The sequence below is a fragment of the Citrus clementina genome, unplaced genomic scaffold, assembly GCF_000493195.1.
Source record: "Citrus clementina cultivar Clemenules unplaced genomic scaffold, Citrus_clementina_v1.0 scaffold_6, whole genome shotgun sequence".
NCBI lineage: Eukaryota > Viridiplantae > Streptophyta > Magnoliopsida > Sapindales > Rutaceae > Citrus > Citrus x clementina.
Window position 1 is genome coordinate 19890927 of NW_006262139.1, and position 20296 is coordinate 19911222.

At 34.9% G+C, this 20296-nt stretch overlaps 3 protein-coding genes across 5 annotated transcripts; 1 reads left to right on the forward strand and 2 right to left on the reverse strand.

The window, feature by feature from the left end:
• Nucleotides 1-488: 488 nt before the first annotated feature.
• On the reverse strand, nt 489-3970 carry LOC18039499 (ribosome biogenesis protein NSA2 homolog). The gene is made up of 9 exons (XM_006430003.2): nt 3883-3970; nt 3655-3774; nt 3483-3550; nt 1908-2016; nt 1752-1820; nt 1599-1656; nt 1035-1270; nt 891-942; nt 489-793 (listed from the first exon to the last, which is right to left on the reverse strand). Exons 1-9 carry the CDS (start codon nt 3883-3885, stop codon nt 726-728), a joined length of 783 nt encoding a protein of 260 aa, XP_006430066.1. The 5' UTR covers nt 3886-3970; the 3' UTR covers nt 489-725.
• A 5128-nt stretch (nt 3971-9098) lies between these two features.
• LOC18039500 (receptor protein kinase TMK1) lies at nt 9099-14300 on the forward strand. Of its 3 annotated transcripts, XR_002904874.1 has the most exons (4): nt 9099-11900; nt 12431-12944; nt 13656-13768; nt 13937-14300. XR_002904874.1 is itself a non-coding variant. In XM_024181907.1 (3 exons), exons 1-2 carry the CDS (start codon nt 9530-9532, stop codon nt 12937-12939), a joined length of 2880 nt encoding a protein of 959 aa, XP_024037675.1. In that variant the 5' UTR covers nt 9099-9529; the 3' UTR covers nt 12940-12944; nt 13656-14300. The 3 variants fall into 3 exon arrangements, 2 of the variants coding, with proteins under 2 accessions (XP_024037675.1, XP_006430067.1); XM_024181907.1 differs by having other exon boundaries at nt 13656-14300; XM_006430004.2 differs by lacking the exons at nt 13656-13768; nt 13937-14300 and having other exon boundaries at nt 12431-13433.
• A 736-nt stretch (nt 14301-15036) lies between these two features.
• On the reverse strand, nt 15037-19466 carry LOC18038099 (mediator of RNA polymerase II transcription subunit 27). The gene is made up of 7 exons (XM_006430005.2): nt 19030-19466; nt 18711-18876; nt 16926-17391; nt 15826-15885; nt 15649-15717; nt 15496-15539; nt 15037-15415 (listed from the first exon to the last, which is right to left on the reverse strand). Exons 1-7 carry the CDS (start codon nt 19352-19354, stop codon nt 15229-15231), a joined length of 1317 nt encoding a protein of 438 aa, XP_006430068.1. The 5' UTR covers nt 19355-19466; the 3' UTR covers nt 15037-15228.
• Between the last annotated feature and the right edge of the window lie 830 nt (nt 19467-20296).

Genomic DNA, 20296 nt, shown 5'->3' on the forward strand with positions numbered 1-20296 from the left:
CCACTCATCCTTTGAATATTAGAGATGATAAAATCTAAATAGTGTTATCGGATTGTAAATATCGTCTCATGTAATTAAAAAAAATCATGTTAAATTTGACTAAATTAAATTTTTTTTCCCTTTTTTTTTTGGTCTTCGCATGTCACTGTCAAAAATTACCACCTTGCACCACCACCTCTTCAGTTACGGTGAAGACCCTACAGGCATTGGAATGTTTGATTAATTCGGTCGATGATGGTCAGCTGTTGCCCATCCTGAAGATGAAGGAGCTTAGCTAGTTGTAGCTTTGATTAAATTTGCTTGCTTGGACATTCCTGAAAATTATATATCTTTTCATTTAGATCTTAAATGTAGGTACTCGCGAGCAAGCTCCAAATCTACTACTTCAAGCGGCCTAAATTAGTAGATTATCGATTCTCATACACTAGCAGAACCAAGTTCTCAAACAAGAAGCCTGCGACGAACCCATAGCAATGCAAATCAAGAAAAACAACAAACAAAACGTTCCACTTTTTATAACAAAATTGAAACACCCATCATCAGGATTCAGGTGCCTGTTACAACGAAACCTGGCTACTCACTATGCTCAAGACAGCATAAAATAAAGTGCTCTTAAGAAAATAGTTGCACATGATAAGCCGGTTTATACACGTACAACTCAAGAAGTTAGGACTTAAACATAAAATACTCCGCAACAAGCATGTAAAATGATATCAGTAATCCTCTCAAACAAGTAGAACGGCATTTATACAACCATCATTCTCTGGATTATTTGTCACTTGTGCATATTTTCCTGCATCCATACACGAAAACAAATAAGAAAATGCTTAAAACAAAGTAAAGGAAACAACGGGATAATAGTTAATGCAACACAAAAACCAAGAGCTTACCCCACACAACTTTTCCAGCTGGTGTTACCACACCCAATTCACTGACATTCACCTAATATTCAAAGAAGGATTTGTGAGTGATACAGACTACAATTATAAACAGACATCACAAATTAATAACATTTCAGGGCAATCATATTCTACCTCAATGATCGTCCCCTTAGTAATAACACCAAGAGAGGTATACATCGGACCATTAGGATTCTTTTTCACTCCAATGATCTCAAGATTGAAGGTGCACTTAAGTTCAGGGTGAGTCACATGAGCTTTGGTAAAACGCAAACCCGAAGGACGAATGAACCTCTCATACTTGGGAGGTTTTCTTGTAAAACCAGGTCCAACAAATGTGGCCTTTGTGACCATCCTCTTCCATTGCTTGGCTGCAAAAGTAAAAAAACGAGCAGAGATCATTAGGAGTCAAGGAGATAATATCTTGTAAGTGCTCTTCCATGACAAAGAATTCACCACAATTCCCACACACATCTGAGTGGCAAACAGAAGCTTCACAGACTATTACAAATACTGATCACTTCAGAACCAAATACCTTTGACCACTTCATATCAAAATTAAAACACCCAAACCCACTTTCCAAAAGAAATCGCATTAACCTCATATTAACAAAGTTCAAAGCCGTGTTCTATCAAAAGTTAAGCCAACACGTGCTATACACAGAATTTGCATAGTAATAAGCTGGTTAGAATACTTACTTCTTCGTTTACCAGATCTGATGACTTTAAACATTTCATCTTCCGCTACTGGCCTAACCTAGAGAGGCAAAACTTAAAATTGATGCATCACAAAAATCCCAAAAGAAGCGTACAAAAGAATCCCTAAAGGAAGAAACTGAATTTCAAACTTACCTTGGGAAGGGGTACCTCCCACTTTCCAGCTTTCTCTTTTCTTTTTTGCTTTATAGTGTTGCTAAGCACCTACAAACAACAAAATGTCAAATTTCCCAACAAGAGGGTACATATAGTATGTGGACTATCTTATACCAAAATGCATCAACAACTTGCCTTCGCTCTTGTTGTGTTTTCACGATCAAGCAAATAAGCAGGAACAGCACCCTCTTGAACTTCATCATCCACCTTTCTACGACTTGATGACTCTTCATGCATAGCCAAACTGTCGCCAAGGTGCAAAAAAATGAAAAGATAAACAAAATAGATAACTCCATAAATCAGTCACTATTGCATCCACAACTGCCCAGGATAACACAACATATGCAGATGCAATCATGCAAAAAACAATAATTCCAAGTCAAGGTCCCGAAAGGATCACTAATGAAATACCACATCTAGAAGCCCGGTTACTCCGCAATTTAGACAAAAATGGAATTGTGATGCTGGGATCTTGGGTAGAGACTGGCGATATTTTAGTAGGTAAATTAACGCCTCAGGCGGCGAAAGAATCATCGTATGCTCCGGGAGATAGATTATTATGGGCCATACTTTGCAAAATTGTGCTTAATTTCATATGTGGCAATTCCGCCAAGATCTCTTCGTTAGTTGGGGGAAGAATCCGCACGAATCGGATTTTTTGAGGAATGCATACATTTGTCTCATACACTATGGGGATGGTGAGAAGAGATATATTTTACATCCCAAAGGGGCTATAATTGGAGATACCATTGTTTTTGGTACAGAAGTTCCTATAAAAATGGGAAATGCCCTACCTTTGAGTGCAGTAATTTTTTTTCTACGACTCTTGATCGTATATGCGGTATTTGTAGATTTATGTTTGGATATGTATTTTTCCTAAGGTACATTGGTCAAAGTTTCATGATTACTTTATCCCAAGCAAATCGTTTACCTGTAACTATTCAATATCCTTATGAAAAATTAATCACATCAGAGCGTTTTCGTGGTCGAACATATGCAGATGCAATCATGCAAAAAACAATAATTGAACACAGCCATTTAAATCTACAATCTCATATGATAACAATCACGCATACCATTAATGGAGAATTGGAACATTTGCAAATAAAATGAAAATTCGCTTAAACTTCCATAAAACTTAGAATAGTAAACATGACACCATCAGAACTCTATGGAAATGGCTACGTAGGAGACTCATCCACCATTTTTAAAAAAAATCCCAAGGATAGAAATAGGATAAACACACCAAAACAAAGCATATATGTACTCTATGGAAAACCTCTGTAAAACCCAGCTAATGAGATGAAGCCTAATATATGAAGTATTACACATGTAGGTCTTTAGAAGATACTAATCATTAATAAAAACATTATCATCTGATAATTCAGAGTGCATTAGTTAAAAGATCAGATGATCATGACTTATAAAATCTTATATGACGCTCTCCCATTTGATTCATCTATCAATAAACTAATACACTAAGCCACCTCATTAACAGAGAGAACACTACCAACGTTTATAACAAGAAAAACTTGATTGAACCTGCTAATGATACATACTCAATTACTGTTTCTGAATATACCCCTACATTTAAGAAGTAATATAGACAAAATCTAATGCCAAAAGCAGCAACATTATAGACACCAGAATTCAGAAATACTAATAACAGAAATTTGAAAAATATTTAGTTTAAAAAAAAAAAGAACTCACGTTTTCTTCATGAGAGCCTTCTCAGCATAGCGTTTTTTAGCAAACATCTTGCCCTTAATACCCAAAGCCTGTAATCACAATTCAAAAAAAATATATAATAATAAAATTCAGCTCACAAATAAATTCTTCATAAATAAACAGAAAAAAGTAGTTTTTGGAAGAATTAAAAAACCTTTTGGGCAATTTCGGAGCGCTTATGGACTTCACGCGCCTCCTTCTTGCGCTTGCGCTCGAAGTGATCGAGACGGTAGCCATTTCGCTTCCTGTGAAGCTCTATGTAATCTCCTTGCGGCTGTTTTAATGCACAACACAAAATAAAAAGCAACCGAAAATAAGGAATTCTTCTGGTTCCAATTAAACTTAAATACAGAGATGAAAGGAGAAAGATTAAAAAACGAACCATTTCGTAAGCGCTTTGAAGTCCAGAATTCAAAGAGAGAGGGTTAATAGAAACCCTAGGGTTTTATTCTATTTGATTGATAAAGCGGGTCGGTTATGTACCGCTCTCTCTTTTGGGCGGGTTATTTGGGTTATGTCAAACCGAATGCTTTCGGGCTGGCTAGTTCGTATTTGGGCCATATTTGAAACTCGCTCTGAGATGGGCTACTTGGGCTTGGTAGTCCCAAACTTGTTTGCCAATGGTATGTCCCGGTTTTCAACAATAACTAGGCGAGATTTGATTATCAAATTATAGAAATACACGAGTCGAACTCATACTCACAAATTATCTCGAGAGTCAAGTTTATATTATATTATTAATCGACATGAGACACTTCTATTTAACAGAAATAACCCACGTTTCATCAAATTTTATGACTAAGATAATCATTTTGTTATCATCAAATAAATCATTACTTGTACAATCATTTTGTGCAAAAATTTAAAAAATTAGATAAAGACGATGATATCTAACATTAAACGTCAAAGTGTTCATATAGAATTTCAAATAAGTAACACAAACGTTGGATAGATAACAAATGACATTATACCGGTAGGAATTTAAGACTTGGCGTTCCATTAAAAAAAAAAAAAGATTTTGGCTGAAATTTAGTCTATTTTCATACAAATTTTACGTTTTAACCGTCTCAAATATAAAATTTTTATGTTGCCGTGTGCCCATCCAAGTTCCCCAATCTCCATTATGGCCCCTCCCGAACCAAAACTTTGTTCAGCCACTACACAATTGATTATACGTTGACAATGAATATCTATGTTATGAAAAGGTGTGGGCATAGAAACCTTATATCCTTTCAACAATGGACCAAAATGACTGGCGGTCCAAAGGAAAGAAGAATCTACTCCCAATCACATCGTCATTTAGCAATGGAAGATTCATTAGTTTGATGAACTAAAAAAGAAAAATAATTTTACTACAATAACATTTTAAATTAAAGCACCGTTTTATGGCTTATCCGTGAGGATAAAATTGAAAATAAGTGCAAAATGAAGGGGTGTTTTAAGCACCGACCCAATTCATGTGACCGTAAAGTTGATGAGCGTAACAAACTTGATCTTGGTGGTATGACTGTCATATTAAATCACTTTCTTTAATGTTAGCGACAAAATCTTCTTAGGATTTAAAGGTTACACAAAGAGATGTTTTTATATAATATTAGAGGAAAAGAGAATAACGAAAGTGGGAGGGGTGGCCTATATACTCTTTTGACTCTTCGGACTCAAGTTCCTTCGGTCACTACGAAACAAAAAGCTAACTAAATGATTTGCGACCCCAGTTTTGTCTCCTCTTTTGTGGCCCAGTTTAAAAAAGAAAAAGAAAAAGTCACCTTTGCACCGCCACCCCCTCACCAAATTATAGTCCCCACCACCCTTCAATATTAAAATCTCATCAATTTTATTGAGATAAGGATTTTACTTTGCCAATGCCAGGTGGTTAATTTCTCACTTCACTTTTCTAGTTTTCTTCCACGAGGGAAGGGATGCAATTCCTCCAATGGAAGGATGTGGTTTTTTTTTTTTTTTGGGTAAAATATTGAGGGAGTAGATATCCTAAAATATTATAATATATATATCACACAAATTTTTTTGTGACGGCCAGCTATTATAGGAAGGGGCGGAGTTAAAAATTGAGAATGTGGGGCGGTTGAAATATTAAATGAGTAAAGATAGGGATGCCGGATTATAATAAAAGATTGAAATCCAAGGGATAAGATGCCATAATTTTAAGGATGATTGGGTCAGTCTAAGATACTTCGTCTATCTTATGGGTTAATATTATGAACAGAGAGATTAATAATCTCTGTGACCTTTGTCTTCGATCATATGTTCAGTGTGTTTGATTTTGAGTGTAATGTAGAATGCATTTAAGATTGAAGTGGGTCAATTATAGTTTAAAAAGTACAGCATTAAAGTATTTAGTAAACACTAATTGTTGTAATTTGTAAGTTATGTTAATATGATTTTTTTTAAAAATCTATTATATCTTTAATAATTTTTGTCAAAATTATTATTTAAAAATTATATTTAATATATATTATTAACTTTTGTTTCATAATTATAGTTTTTTTTTCTACAACAGTTGTACTTTAAAAGCTGCAGCACCTCAATACCAAACAGGCTAGTAATACATTGTCTACAAATCCAACTTCTTCTGTAAGATATATTCTTTCATGCTTGAAATATTATAAATTATAATGATGATAATATTTTTTAAAGTAAAAATTCACAACTTATAAAAAAAATGGTGGTAGACTTACAAAATTATATTATTAAAACTCGTTGAAATAATTTTTTTTTATGATCTTGGTTACAAAATATTGCACCCACATATTATTATGTATAATAAACTTTCTGCATGTATTTTTATGATGTAGTTTACAAAATCATACATAAAAAAAAAAAATTACTTCAAAATGGACTTAATTATCAAACAGAGCAGTTTTTTTTTTTTTTTAATTGGCTTGAAATGGTTCAATAATACATAAAAATGTATGAAAAGAAAAAAAAATAATCGTTTGACTCTTTAACGTACAAATTAATTTATGTTCCAATCCGAAGGTTGATTTTGATCGATTCTCTCGGGAAACTGAAGCCAAACACGCACATCCAGAGGTGGTTGGTGGGACCTTTTGATTTTGACATCCCTTCAAATTCAGTCCATAGAATCCCATTGATTGAGTAACTAATTCATTTTTCTATTGCAAATACAACGAATTCTGTGCATTTAGTTGGTCCAAATTTTCTACACCGACAAAGAAATCAAAAGCTTTATTGATGTGATGATATAGATTGTTTTAATTAGGATGGTTTCAATAGTTGATTAATAAATTAATTAATCATTTCATGACTTTCACTACTTTTAACCAAAAAACGTGCCTGCAAATCTGCACCTTTGTAAATAATGGTCACTCGTATTTTAACTCTATTTTTACGTTATAAAGTTTGTTTGTCACAAAAATAAAAGTAAAAAAAATATTTTAGAGTTTTTTAATTTTAAATTGTTATAAAATAATTTTTTTTTAAAGGATGCTTCTATTCATTTGATTCTGCTTTGAAGCATGTCAAAACATTTCCTATCACATTTGTCGCCATATTCTTCCTTCTCTCTGATTTTTTTTTTCCCCTAAAAAAACTCTTCAACAATTTTTTTTTAATGTACATTTATTTATTCTTTAGATTTAATGATTTTTTTGATCGTATAAAAATGACTTTGTTGAATCTAGCAGGCCTAGATTGCTATATTAAAGAAGAAGAAAAGAAAATGGGATTTTAGATTCAATGGCATTAAATACTGAAAACATTGGGTGACAAGAAGTCAACTTTGGAGCAACTTAGTTTGGTACGCTAATACTGCCCCCATTTCCCTACAGTTAGTTGTAGGGATCATTTTTGAAATTGAAAACGCAACACAATCAATTTTGACACGTTATAGATAAATTTCACTCAGGTCCTTTTTGAAGTTCACTCAGATCCTTTATGTTCTACGTACTTACATTTAAGTTTGAAATGTTATAAAAAACAAATAATTCCGTTTACATTGAGGGGATAGAAACTTTTTATTTTTATTTTTTAAAAAAGATTTAGATTGGGATGATAAAGTTTTTATTTTTTTTATAGTAATTATAATTCCATTGATAGAAAGTTTTTATTTTTATAAAAGATTTAAATTGCGGTGTGTAAAATTTTTATTTTTATTTTATAGTAATATAGAGGTTTCAATTAAAAACTCTCTTTTTAGGTAAGGACTTCACATAATATTTAGGTTTTTATTTTCTTCATACTCTAGAATTGGCATTAATATTTTAGAGTAATGATATAGCCATACACTCTTATATAAATTTATCTTATATAAACTGATGTATCATAATAAAATTAATTAAATTAAATATCTATTGACTCATATTATTTATTTTTATTTAATAAATAAATTAATATCATATCAATTTACACCAGATAAATTTATCTTACATGTATCACCACTCAATATTTTATAAAAATGGCTCGTGAGCGGCCCCACAGAAATTAATCACATTTTTATTTTTTGTTTAATAAATTTTATAAGTCAAATCACCGAAATTTAAAAAGTTGGATCTCAGTGATTTGGCTTTACGTCTCACGTCCACGTGTCCTCTCGTTTTCTCGGATTAATCCAGATTATTTTCCACCCCCGCAAATTACTGAACATGGTCAAATACGTAATTTGGAAATAGGAGCACGTCAATACTGGGGAGGGGTCGTGTGCAAGACGCCGAGTCGTGCTTTCCATTTTTCCATCCGAAATTTTCGCAAAACTACGTACGCACATTCCATCCCGTTCTGTCGTTTATTTACAGAATTGCCATACGTGGTCAATTTAATTTTATATATTTTGTCCATTGATGAACGAATGGTCATGAAACGGAATACCAAAACTTCAACACGATTGACTGAAAAAAAAGGGAAATTACAAAAACATCAATGTTACTATTTGAGCGTGTAACTATAAAATAATGTAAATTATTCTTATAATAATCAGAAAATAAATTCTAACTAAAAGTAGTTTAAAATTTTTTATTAACGAGGATGTTACGTACTTACATGCCATTTAATTAATGATTATAAAAAAACCTAATTCTCGTTATAATTTTTTAATCATATTTATCTCATATTCTAGTTCATATACTTATTCGGTTTGAGATTTTCACGGACTTGTCAAAACCATCGGACCAGGTGATGGTTGTCATAAAATTATTAATTAACAATTAAAAATAAATAAATCATTTTTTTCTCATATTAGTTAATAAAAAATTTGATTTGTTTCTACTTTCTTGGTGCATTATTTTTTACGATATTCTCTTCTCCCACTTGTTACGTGTAATTAATATTGTATTGTTTACTAGTAGCTTCCATCATTCAAAAACTTAAGAAGCAGCCATGTACCAGACCAATCACACATTCACATCTCAGTCCTCAGCAAATATTATATTGTTCATTTATAATAGAATAGCGATCCAAAAACCCAACCCAAAAAAAAAAAAAAAAAAAATCCCAATCAAGATAATAAATATCAAATAACAATTCTAAGGTGGTACAAAAAGACAATAATGCCCTTTTTAGTTATCGATGAGTGTGAGATAGATGCAGAATCTACCCAAGATAGAGGTGAAAAATTGTGGTGCATGTTAGATATGGACATATAGTTAATCCAGTTAGCAACAACTCACCAATTATCATTTTTCATTTTAGAAGTTTATTTCGTTGTCTGAAATTCTCATAATTTTGATCTGTCTTTTTGAATATTTCTCATCGAAAGATCCGAACTTTACTGGTCCTTAAACTTAGTTCTCAATCCAGCTTATTTGTTTTTTTTTTTTTCAAAATTTTCTCCTCTTTTGGTGATACTGGAGAAGAAAGAGTCCTCCTTTATCGTGTTGTTTACATTTAGCTTCTCCTATCATAAACTACGTTTATAGTGCTATTATGATCAGTTATTTTCTTTCTCTGCGTGCAAATTCTTCATGTGGGTATTTGATAAAGCAGCCATTGATGGTTAAAATGAGCTCCTTTAGTGGGGGTTTTTGAATTTTTTATTTTTTATTTTTCTTCTTCAAATGGTTCTTTATGAAGCATGCTGCAAAAGAGAAAGATCTAGTGCAATGAGAACTCACCTTGTTTCAGCAATTGTGCTCGCTTTCGTGACACTGGTTTTGAGTGCAACAGACCCCGGTGACATTGATATTCTCAATCAGTTTAGAAAGAATTTGGAGAACCCAGAGCTGTTGCAATGGCCTAAAAGTGGAGACCCTTGTGGCCCTCCTAGTTGGAAGCATGTATTTTGTTCAAATTCAAGGGTTACTCAGATTCAGGTTTCTAGTGTCGGGCTGAAAGGTACTTTGCCTCAGAACTTGAACCAGCTCTCCAAGCTTGAAAACATTGGCTTGCAAAAGAACCAATTTAGGGGAGAGTTGCCTTCTTTTAGTGGGTTGTCAAATTTGAAGTATGCATATTTGGATGGCAATAATTTTGATACCATACCTGCTGATTTCTTTGATGGTCTTGAGAATTTGCAAGTCTTGGCATTGGATTCTAACAATTTCAATGCTAGTAAAGGGTGGTCATTTCCGAAGGGTTTGCAAAGTTCAGCACAACTCACCAATCTCTCTTGCATGAGTTGTAATTTGGCTGGTCAGTTGCCTGATTTTCTTGGGAACTTTGCTTCTCTACAGAACCTGAAACTTTCGGGGAATAACTTGACTGGTCCAATTCCTGAAAGTTTTAAGGGCTTGAATTTGGTAAATCTTTGGTTGAATAATCAGAAGGGTGGTGGATTTACTGGTACAATTGATGTTCTGGGAAATATGGATCAACTTCGGACTCTATGGCTTCATGGGAACCACTTCTCAGGGACAATTCCAGAGAGTTTTGGTAAATTAACTTCCTTGAAAGATCTCAATCTCAACAGTAACCAATTTGTTGGCTTAATTCCTCCAAGCGTAGCATCTTTGTCGTTAGACCATTTAGATTTGAACAATAACATGTTCATGGGCCCTGTCCCAAAGTTTAAGGCATATAAATATAGTTATAGTTCAAATGCTTTCTGTCAACCAACTGAAGGGGTACCATGTGCCCCAGAAGTTATGGCACTTATTGATTTCCTTGGTGGGTTGAATTATCCTCCTAGGCTTGTTACTTCATGGTCTGGCAATGATCCGTGTAAGTCTTGGTTGGGATTAAGTTGTGGTACCAATTCAAAGCTTACTGTTCTTAATTTGCCTAATTTTAATCTTAGTGGCACCCTGAGTCCTTCAGTTGGAAATTTGGATTCCCTTACCCAGATTAAGCTTCAATCTAATAATATATCAGGGCAGATTCCGACAAACTGGACTAATTTGAAATCTTTGACTTTGTTGGATCTCAGTCAGAACAACCTTTCTCCTCCACTGCCTAAATTCAGTGGTGCTGTGAAACTTTCCTTAGATGGGAACCCTTTGTTGAATGGTAAATCTCCTGGTTCTGGATCTTCATCAGGGAACCCACCTAGTCCAACCAAAGGCTCAAGTTCTAGTTCTAGTTCCAGCCCTGGTGATTCTACTGCTGAAACAACCAAACCCAAAAGTTCCAAAAGAACCATTTTAGTTGCAATAATAGCCCCAGTTGCAAGTGTTGGAGTTATTCTTCTTGTTGCCATACCTATATCTATCTGTTACTACAGGAAGAGAAAGGAAGCCTCCCAGGCTTCAGGTTCCCTTGTAATTCACCCAAGAGACCCATCTGATCCGGATAATATGGTTAAGATTGTTGTAGCCAATAACAGCAATGGAAGCACTTCAGTAGCAACTGAGAGTGGTACGGGCAGCAGATACAGTAGTGGAAATGGGGCATCTCATGTCATTGAAGCTGGAAATCTGGTCATATCAGTGCAAGTTCTTCGAAATGTGACAAAGAATTTTGCCTCAGAGAATGAGCTTGGCCGTGGAGGTTTTGGTGTAGTTTATAAAGGAGAATTGGATGATGGAACTAAAATAGCCGTGAAAAGGATGGAAGCTGGTGTTATTAGCAAGAAAGCCGTGGACGAATTCCATTCTGAAATTGCTGTTCTTTCAAAGGTCCGACATCGTCATTTGGTGTCTCTGTTGGGTTATTCTGTTGCAGGCTATGAGAGACTTCTTGTTTATGAGTATATGCCTCAGGGGGCTCTAAGTAAGCATATCTTCCATTGGAAGAGCTTAAATCTGGAGCCTCTCTCTTGGAAGAGGAGGCTAAATATTGCCTTGGATGTTGCCAGAGGGATGGAGTATCTCCATAGTCTTGCTCACCAGAGTTTCATACATAGAGATCTTAAATCTTCAAATATCTTACTTGGCGATGATTTCAGAGCGAAAGTTTCTGACTTCGGATTGGTGAAACTTGCTCCCGATAGTGAGAGATCTGTGGTCACCAGGCTTGCTGGGACGTTCGGCTACTTGGCACCGGAATATGCTGGTAAGCACTCTTAACTCTTCTCCAATACATTAAATTTATATGGATATCTTGATTAAGAACCGTAACTAATGTGTTATTTTGTGAAAAAAATTGAGTTTTGGGATAAAATAAATAAATAAATTCTGATGGCTAAAGGATTACATAATCTCAGCCGAGCCTCCTTGAGCTATAAGGTTTACTTGTATTGAGTTCGCGCCAAATTAGACGGACTATTGGTCGAATCTACCACTCATACTTTTAAGAGATAATTATGACAGTATCTGTCATTTGCTTAGACTAAATAACTCAGAATATTGAATGAATTGCATATTCGGAAAAAAACTTAACAGCCTCGTCTAAGAAATCACCAAGTTTATTTGTGAAAATGTTTGACGATTAGAAATGTTTGGATGTTCTATATCTTGTTTCTGTAGTTGGAAGGAATACCATTCATTATACATCTGAATTCCTTATCTTCCTCTATGTAGAGGCCCTTATGATAGCAACCCTTACGATACTAAACTCTGACTTTCATGTTCTAATTGTTTCAGTGACAGGAAAGATCACAACGAAAGTTGATGTTTTTAGTTTTGGAGTTGTATTGATGGAGCTATTGACTGGGTTGATGGCTCTAGATGAGAGCAGGCCTGAGGAAAGGCAGTACTTGGCTGCATGGTTTTGGAACATAAAGTCAGACAAGGAGAAGCTGAGGGCTGCCATAGACCCGATCCTAGAAGTGAATGATGACACATTTGAGACTTTCTGGACCATTGCTGAACTGGCTGGACACTGCACATCTAGAGAACCATCTCAACGGCCAGATATGGGTCATGCGGTGAATGTACTGGCACCACTTGTTGAAAAATGGAAACCATTGGATGACGAACCAGAGGAATACAGCGGAATTGATTACAGTCTCCCTCTAAACCAAATGGTGAAAGACTGGCAGGAAGCAGAAGGTAAAGACTTAAGTTATGTGTCTCTAGAAGACAGCAAAAGTAGTATACCAGCAAGACCAACTGGTTTCGCTGAGTCTTTCACTTCTGCTGATGGTCGGTAAACGAGGTAATACTGGCTTCCTTTCAGTCGTCCTTGGTAGATGTAGATAGCTTGCTCTAATTCTCCTGTTTGAGAATTCAATGTCAATATGTTTTACTACCGTTGTAGTTAAGGTGATAAAGATGGAGACTCGATGCTTAAGAGGTCTCATGTGTAGGCTTTGAGTATCCAGTTGTGAGGTTTTATGAGAATGGTGATATAGGGCCACAAATGAGAACTGGTTATTAATTATAAATTAGTTCCTCCTGTATGTCTCCTGTCTCTAAAATTTTACAATGTTAATATTCCTTTTTTTTTTTTTTGTGGTGTTAGAATTATCTTTCCATGGAAGCTAGTCCTACTTTACTGGTTGATGAGGAACTTTAGGTTATTATTTGATACCAGATAAGCCAGTAAGAAACATACACCAAGCTAGCAAATAGCAACCCCAGGAATATGAAAATGTTCCCATTAGTGCAAAAGAATTCCTCCTGCCATTCAATTCAATTTGTGCCTCGTCGAGGGCAGCAGTGCGAAAATTTGAGCAAACAGGAAAAGGATTTCACATCCTTGTTATGTTAAAATTCTTGGTTGTCCTTTTCTTTTTTTTTAAAATCATATCTCTATCATGATCTGGTTTCGGCATTTGATTCTCTTCTTGCATCAAATCTCATTTCTCCTGTTTTTGGGAAGGAAAGCCGTGGTGTGACTTTTCTGTTTCCAATTATATCTCTTCAGCATTTTCAGAGCGGTGCTGATGACGTGTGAGTTTGACCATTTGATAAGAGAAGATCAAAACTGGACCAACCCACTGAAATGATACAATGGGACCAAATTAGAATTGCTTTCAGGTTTGTTTTCTAAAGAGATTCTTGGTAATCCTTCATAAGGAAATAATGCAACACCATAAGCTAATGCTAGCTGCTTGGTTTCTACACCATGATTCATGACTAAACTCTAGTAATCCAAATCTGTTGGAGCAAATGAATTTAGTTTTTTTTTTTTTTTTAAATATGGAGCCCACTCACATGCTAATGGGAAGGATCCACCAACAAGAAGCAAATTTAGTGGGCCCTCTCACATCCATTTTCAATGGCTGCATCAGCACCAACCTTGGCTCTATTTTAATGTCACCACGACACCCGCATAAACAATGAGAAAGTTGCACAAAGCCTAAAAAGAAGGAACCAAATTGGGATGGGTCATTGTCTTTCGGTTGTCGTTTTCAGACACCAGTTCGTTTTAAAGAGTGAGGATCATTTCGTCGGCTGACGCGTGGTTCATCGATTTTTATAAAGGCGTTTGCTTTTATGGAGCCAATGAAATGCCCACAAGATGGCAAGCAATTTGAGGATTAGATTTAACCGACTGGGCATGCAATTATAGTACTTCGATAAAAAAAATGATGAAAAGTGGACAAATTTCTGCGTTTCTTGAAATTTACTGACGCAGGGATTGTGATGCCGACTTTCATATGGATATATCCATACACGTAGAAACTTGCACTAAAAATTCTTCTCTTTTTCATAATGGATGGCTCAAGAAATTTTTTGAAGCAGTGCGATTATGGGAAAGTTTTGGGTGGTGCCAACGCGGCAACACCATCATATCCGATTACACTTCACCATACATACATACATACATACATACATACATACATAAAAATTTATGATTTGTTTATGATGATTTTGAATTTAATGACAAAATGCGAGGGCAATGAAATGCAATCCAATGGTTGTGTGATGACACGGTGTTATTAATAGATAATTTGTATGATAACAATGAAACAACAATTACTGAAGACTAGTTTGATTGGAGGCTTTTGCTGCAGTAGCTATAAGTAATGCCCATTTCTAAGTGAAAGATTAAAATTGGATCATTACATAAGATCAAATTGAGATTGAATTGTTATAACTTTTAAATTTTAATCCACAATTTCTGTGAGAGGAGACAATAAGTTACTAACTGTTAATTAAATTATTATTTTTTTCCCCTTAGATGATAACTATTATATAAATTAGGAATTGAGGTGCCAAATGCGTAGTTGATAACTTTACCAATCATTTTAGCTGCTGCTGGGCTTCTAAAATTAAGCTGATGCACAACATTTACAAACAGGTACCAAGAAACAAAAAGTGATCATTACTAACATTAACAAATTTCTATTAACCTTTACATCAACAGACAAACTCTGCCAGCTGCTGAAAAGCCAGAAAAAACGAAAAAAAGAACAAGGGGAAAAAAAAGGAGTTAGGGGTTTTTGGAATGGTTACTTCTGATCTCTCTGTTACCTTAAAGACACCAATAGTCATCACTGTGCATCCTCTGAAAAGCAACCAATGTGATAGGCACTGACGACATCCGAACTCTGTTCATTCGTTGAGGAAATGAGCTGGGCTGATGAAGTTACTGTAGGGAAAAAGTGCCGGTAAGGGCGGCTAACAGGAGGTAACAATAAAGCCAACCGTTTATCCATTGCCAGTAGCTGTCCACACTTACTGTACCAACAGAACTTTAATCAATTTTTATCCAGGAGTAACCAGAGAAATTCATGAGATACAAAGGGGGAGAGTTGCACCTGCAGACTTTAGAAAATAGAGTTTGATAGCTGCATATCCAGTGCTACAAAAATAAAAGCAGGTGTAAGACTTGAAAAAATGTGGACTCATCAATGGGACTCAAATGGTTGGTTAAATTAGCAAAAGAAATCCGTGATTAGTTTACTTCATACCAGAAGAAAATAAAGAGATGTTTCAGTCCTGATCCCAAGAAAAAATTGTAGCGCTGTACCAGCATGCTCCTGTAACCAGGAAAGAAATAAAAGTATACGAAGAAAATTTCAAGTTGGATAGGTTATTTATATATATGAATAACTAAAATCAACATAAAACTGTGGCAAGGCTGTTACCGTGATGTGTCTAAATACGTGGTAAACAGAAGAACCTCTTGCATGTATGTAATTGCCTCCCTGTAGAAGATAGTACAATGTAAAATATAATGAAAGCCGGAAAAGATGCAAGTGCTTTAAATTTGTACAAAATCACCAACAACTGGTTCAATTTAATAATAACACGAACAAGTTGAAGACACTCTGAAACTTGGTACTCACACTTCAAAGAATTACATCTTCAAAAGGGGACTAACTGATGTTAGCCATTTTGAATTTAACATGCGTTTTTACCATCTTTAAGTTCATAAGCACATAGATGATTTTATGTGGTTTGTGGATAAAACTTTCAGGGTATACGAAAATTGTCTCAAAAAGCAATTACAAAGAGATCCTACAAAACTCTCGTTAGTTTTGTGTGTGTTTTTGTCTGTGCTTCACACGTATAGACTATATGTATATAGAGTTGTGAACAAGTGCAGGTGTAATAATATAAATAATTGTATAGGACCAACGGAGGACTTCATTACTCTGACTAAAACAAGGTCAATTTCAATTAAAATGACTGCCTACTATCAAGGTCTTACTCAAAAAACAATCCACAACACCAACACTGAAACCTTGTTCAGTCTAATGCTAATGAATAAGCACAAACTCTAGCTTGTCTAGTAACAAAGCAGAAGCTGGCCAAATATGTATAGGGTAGCACACTAGCACTTGGGCTCCACTGAAGCTCGATCAACTTCAAACTTGAGATCACACTTTAATAATTTAATTGATTGGATAGACTCAGATTGTTCACATCCATACCAATTGACCTAATCTACATTGAATTGATACAAGACAAAAGAGTAAATGAGCAAAACCAAACTCCCAGTGTAACAAGTCATTTTGTTGTTCTGCCAGATTCTGTTGCTCTAAGCATGAGCTTCAAGTAAGACACTCATAATTCATAACATGCAACGCAAAACATTTGAAGGATACTATGATGCAATTTTAACGATCATATGTAGCACATTTAAATGTGTAAGAAACCAAATAACCAACCAATCAAACTGTTTATGCTATTTAAAAATGGAAATTCTGGAAATTGCAAGAACATGCGCCAAAAACAATATTACCTCATCCGGAGAAAAGAAAGCAACTGCATCCGGCTCAATAGAACCAACTGGATGCAATGAAACTATAGCTCTGAATATAGAAGGAAACAACAACTCAATTACAGCAACCTTGTCAGCAGCAACAGTATTTTGCAATCCTGGTCTCAGTTTACTTGAACTATGAAAGTTGTGCTCCTTCAATAATTCTAAGGGACTCTCATTTGCCGAAGAGGGCAATGAAGAAGCTCTTTTTAACCAGTCCAGTCGCTCATAAGTGAAAATTTTCAAATTTGGAACTTCTTTTTCCAAGCGCATTAGAACATCTGATAGTGTTTTGCAATCACTAAGCTCTTCTTGGTTACTGGCTGGTAGAGCTTGGGGAACACAATGCTTTTTTGATTCTGGTTCAGTACTTTGATCATGTACTCTATCATCGAGATGAGGAAAAAAACGCTTTTTCTGATCAGTGAAGGCCTTGAGAGCTAACCTGAAAAGTTAAAAGCACAAGTTAACTTCTGAAGGAAAGCTTGAAGTTCAATATGATTGGAATCACTAGAGTCACCAATTGGTGATTGGCCATAACAAAAATGTTTATCCACGATGTGATGTCTGCCTGTATTAGCAAGTAACAGTGGCTGCTAAATACTTTTGACAAAACCCAGTACACAGACATTGCATTGAATTATCCTTAAAGCCGAAACAAATGAGAATCCAAAAGATTAACGGAGAGGATGACATACAGTGAAAGATTTGCCAAGATTTTATTTTTAATATTGCATATTTATTTGTAAACATTATTCCTATTTTTCATATTTCACAATTTTATATGAAAGAATACAAGGAAAAAAAATTGTTCATGAATTTATGCTTTTTTTAGAGCTATTTACTGTAATTTAAGTGCTTTTAGGACTAATATTAAGTGATTTTTAATACATTACGATGAGAAAATAAGCTTTACCCAAAGACTCAAATTAGGACTCCAAGAGTGGTAAAAGATTTTGATAGGAATACCTCTTTTTCTTCCATTTCCAAACCTTAATTTTAGTAATAGGTTATCTTACGTCCACTCTCTTGACCTTCTCTGAAAATCTCATATTAATTTCTTAAATTCATAAACCTAGTCAAGCTTCATCAATGTTGGTAAAAATTGACAAATACCTATACATTTCACATAATTGCATGACAATTTGACAATTTCAACATGACTGCTCTGACAATTTAAACACGAAGGAAGATAGATATCCAGTTCTTTTTCCTTAATGAAAATTATTACATTCCATTGGTAATGGCACCAAGATCAATACTCACCAATATCTCAATTGCAATGAGAATTGACATCGGCATCAATCCATATTTGATGTAGAACGAATGTAACCCAACAAAATATCATCTAACAAGTGACTTTTGAAATACCTAAAAACTTCTCACTCAGAATTCTGAAGCACTGTACCCACAAGCTTTAGCCTCATTTTTCATAGTGCATAGCTGATATATGCTGTATAGTAAAATGACAAAAAGCTAATTCTTAAAACTTCATGAATGCATGTACGCATTTCTTTAAGCATGTATTAACAATTACTTTCATCAAAATCCAAGTCGTTACATAATTGTTTAGAGCAACAGACAGATAGACAGGCTAGTGACATAATATATTCTTCTCCAAACTTAACAAGAATCTAAATCATTTAAATCCAAATTTCCAAAAAAACACATCACCCACCAATTCTAATATGAAAAATCCATCTGACATTGCAAAACAATAACAAATTAAATTTGCTTTATAATGTCTTTGAACTTGAAACGCACCTGGTCCTGTCAACAGCAGAAGCACCAGCCTGGCCTGCGAGTTGGCGTTTCCAAGCATAAGCGACAACCGCTCCATCAGGACACACTAACGGCATATGCAGACCCCAAGAGTTACTTCGCGACCGAAGAGGTTCATTCAAAACTCCAGTTCCTTCCAGTTGCCTTCCTAGCATTACCACATAAACAAGTCAAAAATACCATACAGAGTATCAATTCTTACTCACTAACTAGCAAACATTGTAGTATTATGCTAACATTCAACTAACGTGGCATGATGTGATTGGAAAAATAAAAACCCCTCCTCGATGAACATGCTTACCAATGGTACGAAGGTCCTGGAGGTGCTGGCGCATAGCGGCGTCTTCTTTGATGAACAAATGCAAAGGTTTGTTGCTCTGGTGAGGCTGAGCTGCCACGAATAGAGCTTCTAGAAGCCGGTCAGCGCCGAGGCGCACGTCGGCTATGAGCCGACCTGCTTGTGCTAGTCTCTCTAATGCCAAAGCCACCTGCTTAGGCGGTGCCTCCGCCGTCGATTGCGGAGGCTGATCGGGACTCGCATTAGGGTTCGCCAATGCCTGTGATTCTTGCTGCTGCGGCTGCGGCTGCGGCTGCGGCTGCGTTGGGGTTTGAAATTTCATATCCATTCAATCAAATGCTAATTCGTATAAAGATTCAGAAATTGAAACTATCTCTATGAGTGTTTTTGTTTTTTCTTTTTTTCTCCGCTTGTCCTTGAGAACCGAGAACCAGGAGTTGATCGTTACTTCGTTAGTTTTAGAAATAATGAAAAGGTAATAAAGCCCTGAAGACGTTAGGTTCGGGTCCGATATGGGTTGGACATCCGGCCCTATCTCGAAACCGGATTTATTTAATTATATTATTTAATAATAGCAAATATTAAAAAAATAACAAAAAAATGAAAACTAAAATGTTAAATATTTTAAATTGCATTGAAAAGTAAATAACGGCTAAGTAAAGCACAAAAGTGTACTACTATCTATTATTACTAAATACATATTTTATATTGATCTCATCATCGAATTTAATTAATTTAATATGACTGCTTGAATAATAAGTTGAGTCAACTAATAAAGTGGTTTGGATAAGAAATATAATTAAGAACTAATAAAATCATGCACATGTGATTTAAATGGTGACAATATTTAATTGACTATCCAAAAATATAAATATATGTATTAGCTTCATTTATACTCATTTTTATCGAATGTCAATAACAATATTATCTTTTATTTTTAGAAGAACAATATTATCTAATTTATATCCTTTAGGTTACTTATATTTAATATAATCTTTCTTATTTACATCAATTATTAAATATTTCCTATCTATATTATCAACAATTATAAAAAAATAAATATTTAAAAAAAGGGGAGTGAGTGTTATAATATAATCGCGCAAGTAATTGAAAAATTTACCCGACCCGACGTTTCTCGTCGATTTCGGAGCAAACACGGGCCAAAATTTTGCTTCAGTGAAAAATAGACCTTCTACAAGGGGTTTTTTATTTAAATATACCCCATTTGTCCTTAAATGCCAAATCTATACTCCATTATATACATATATCT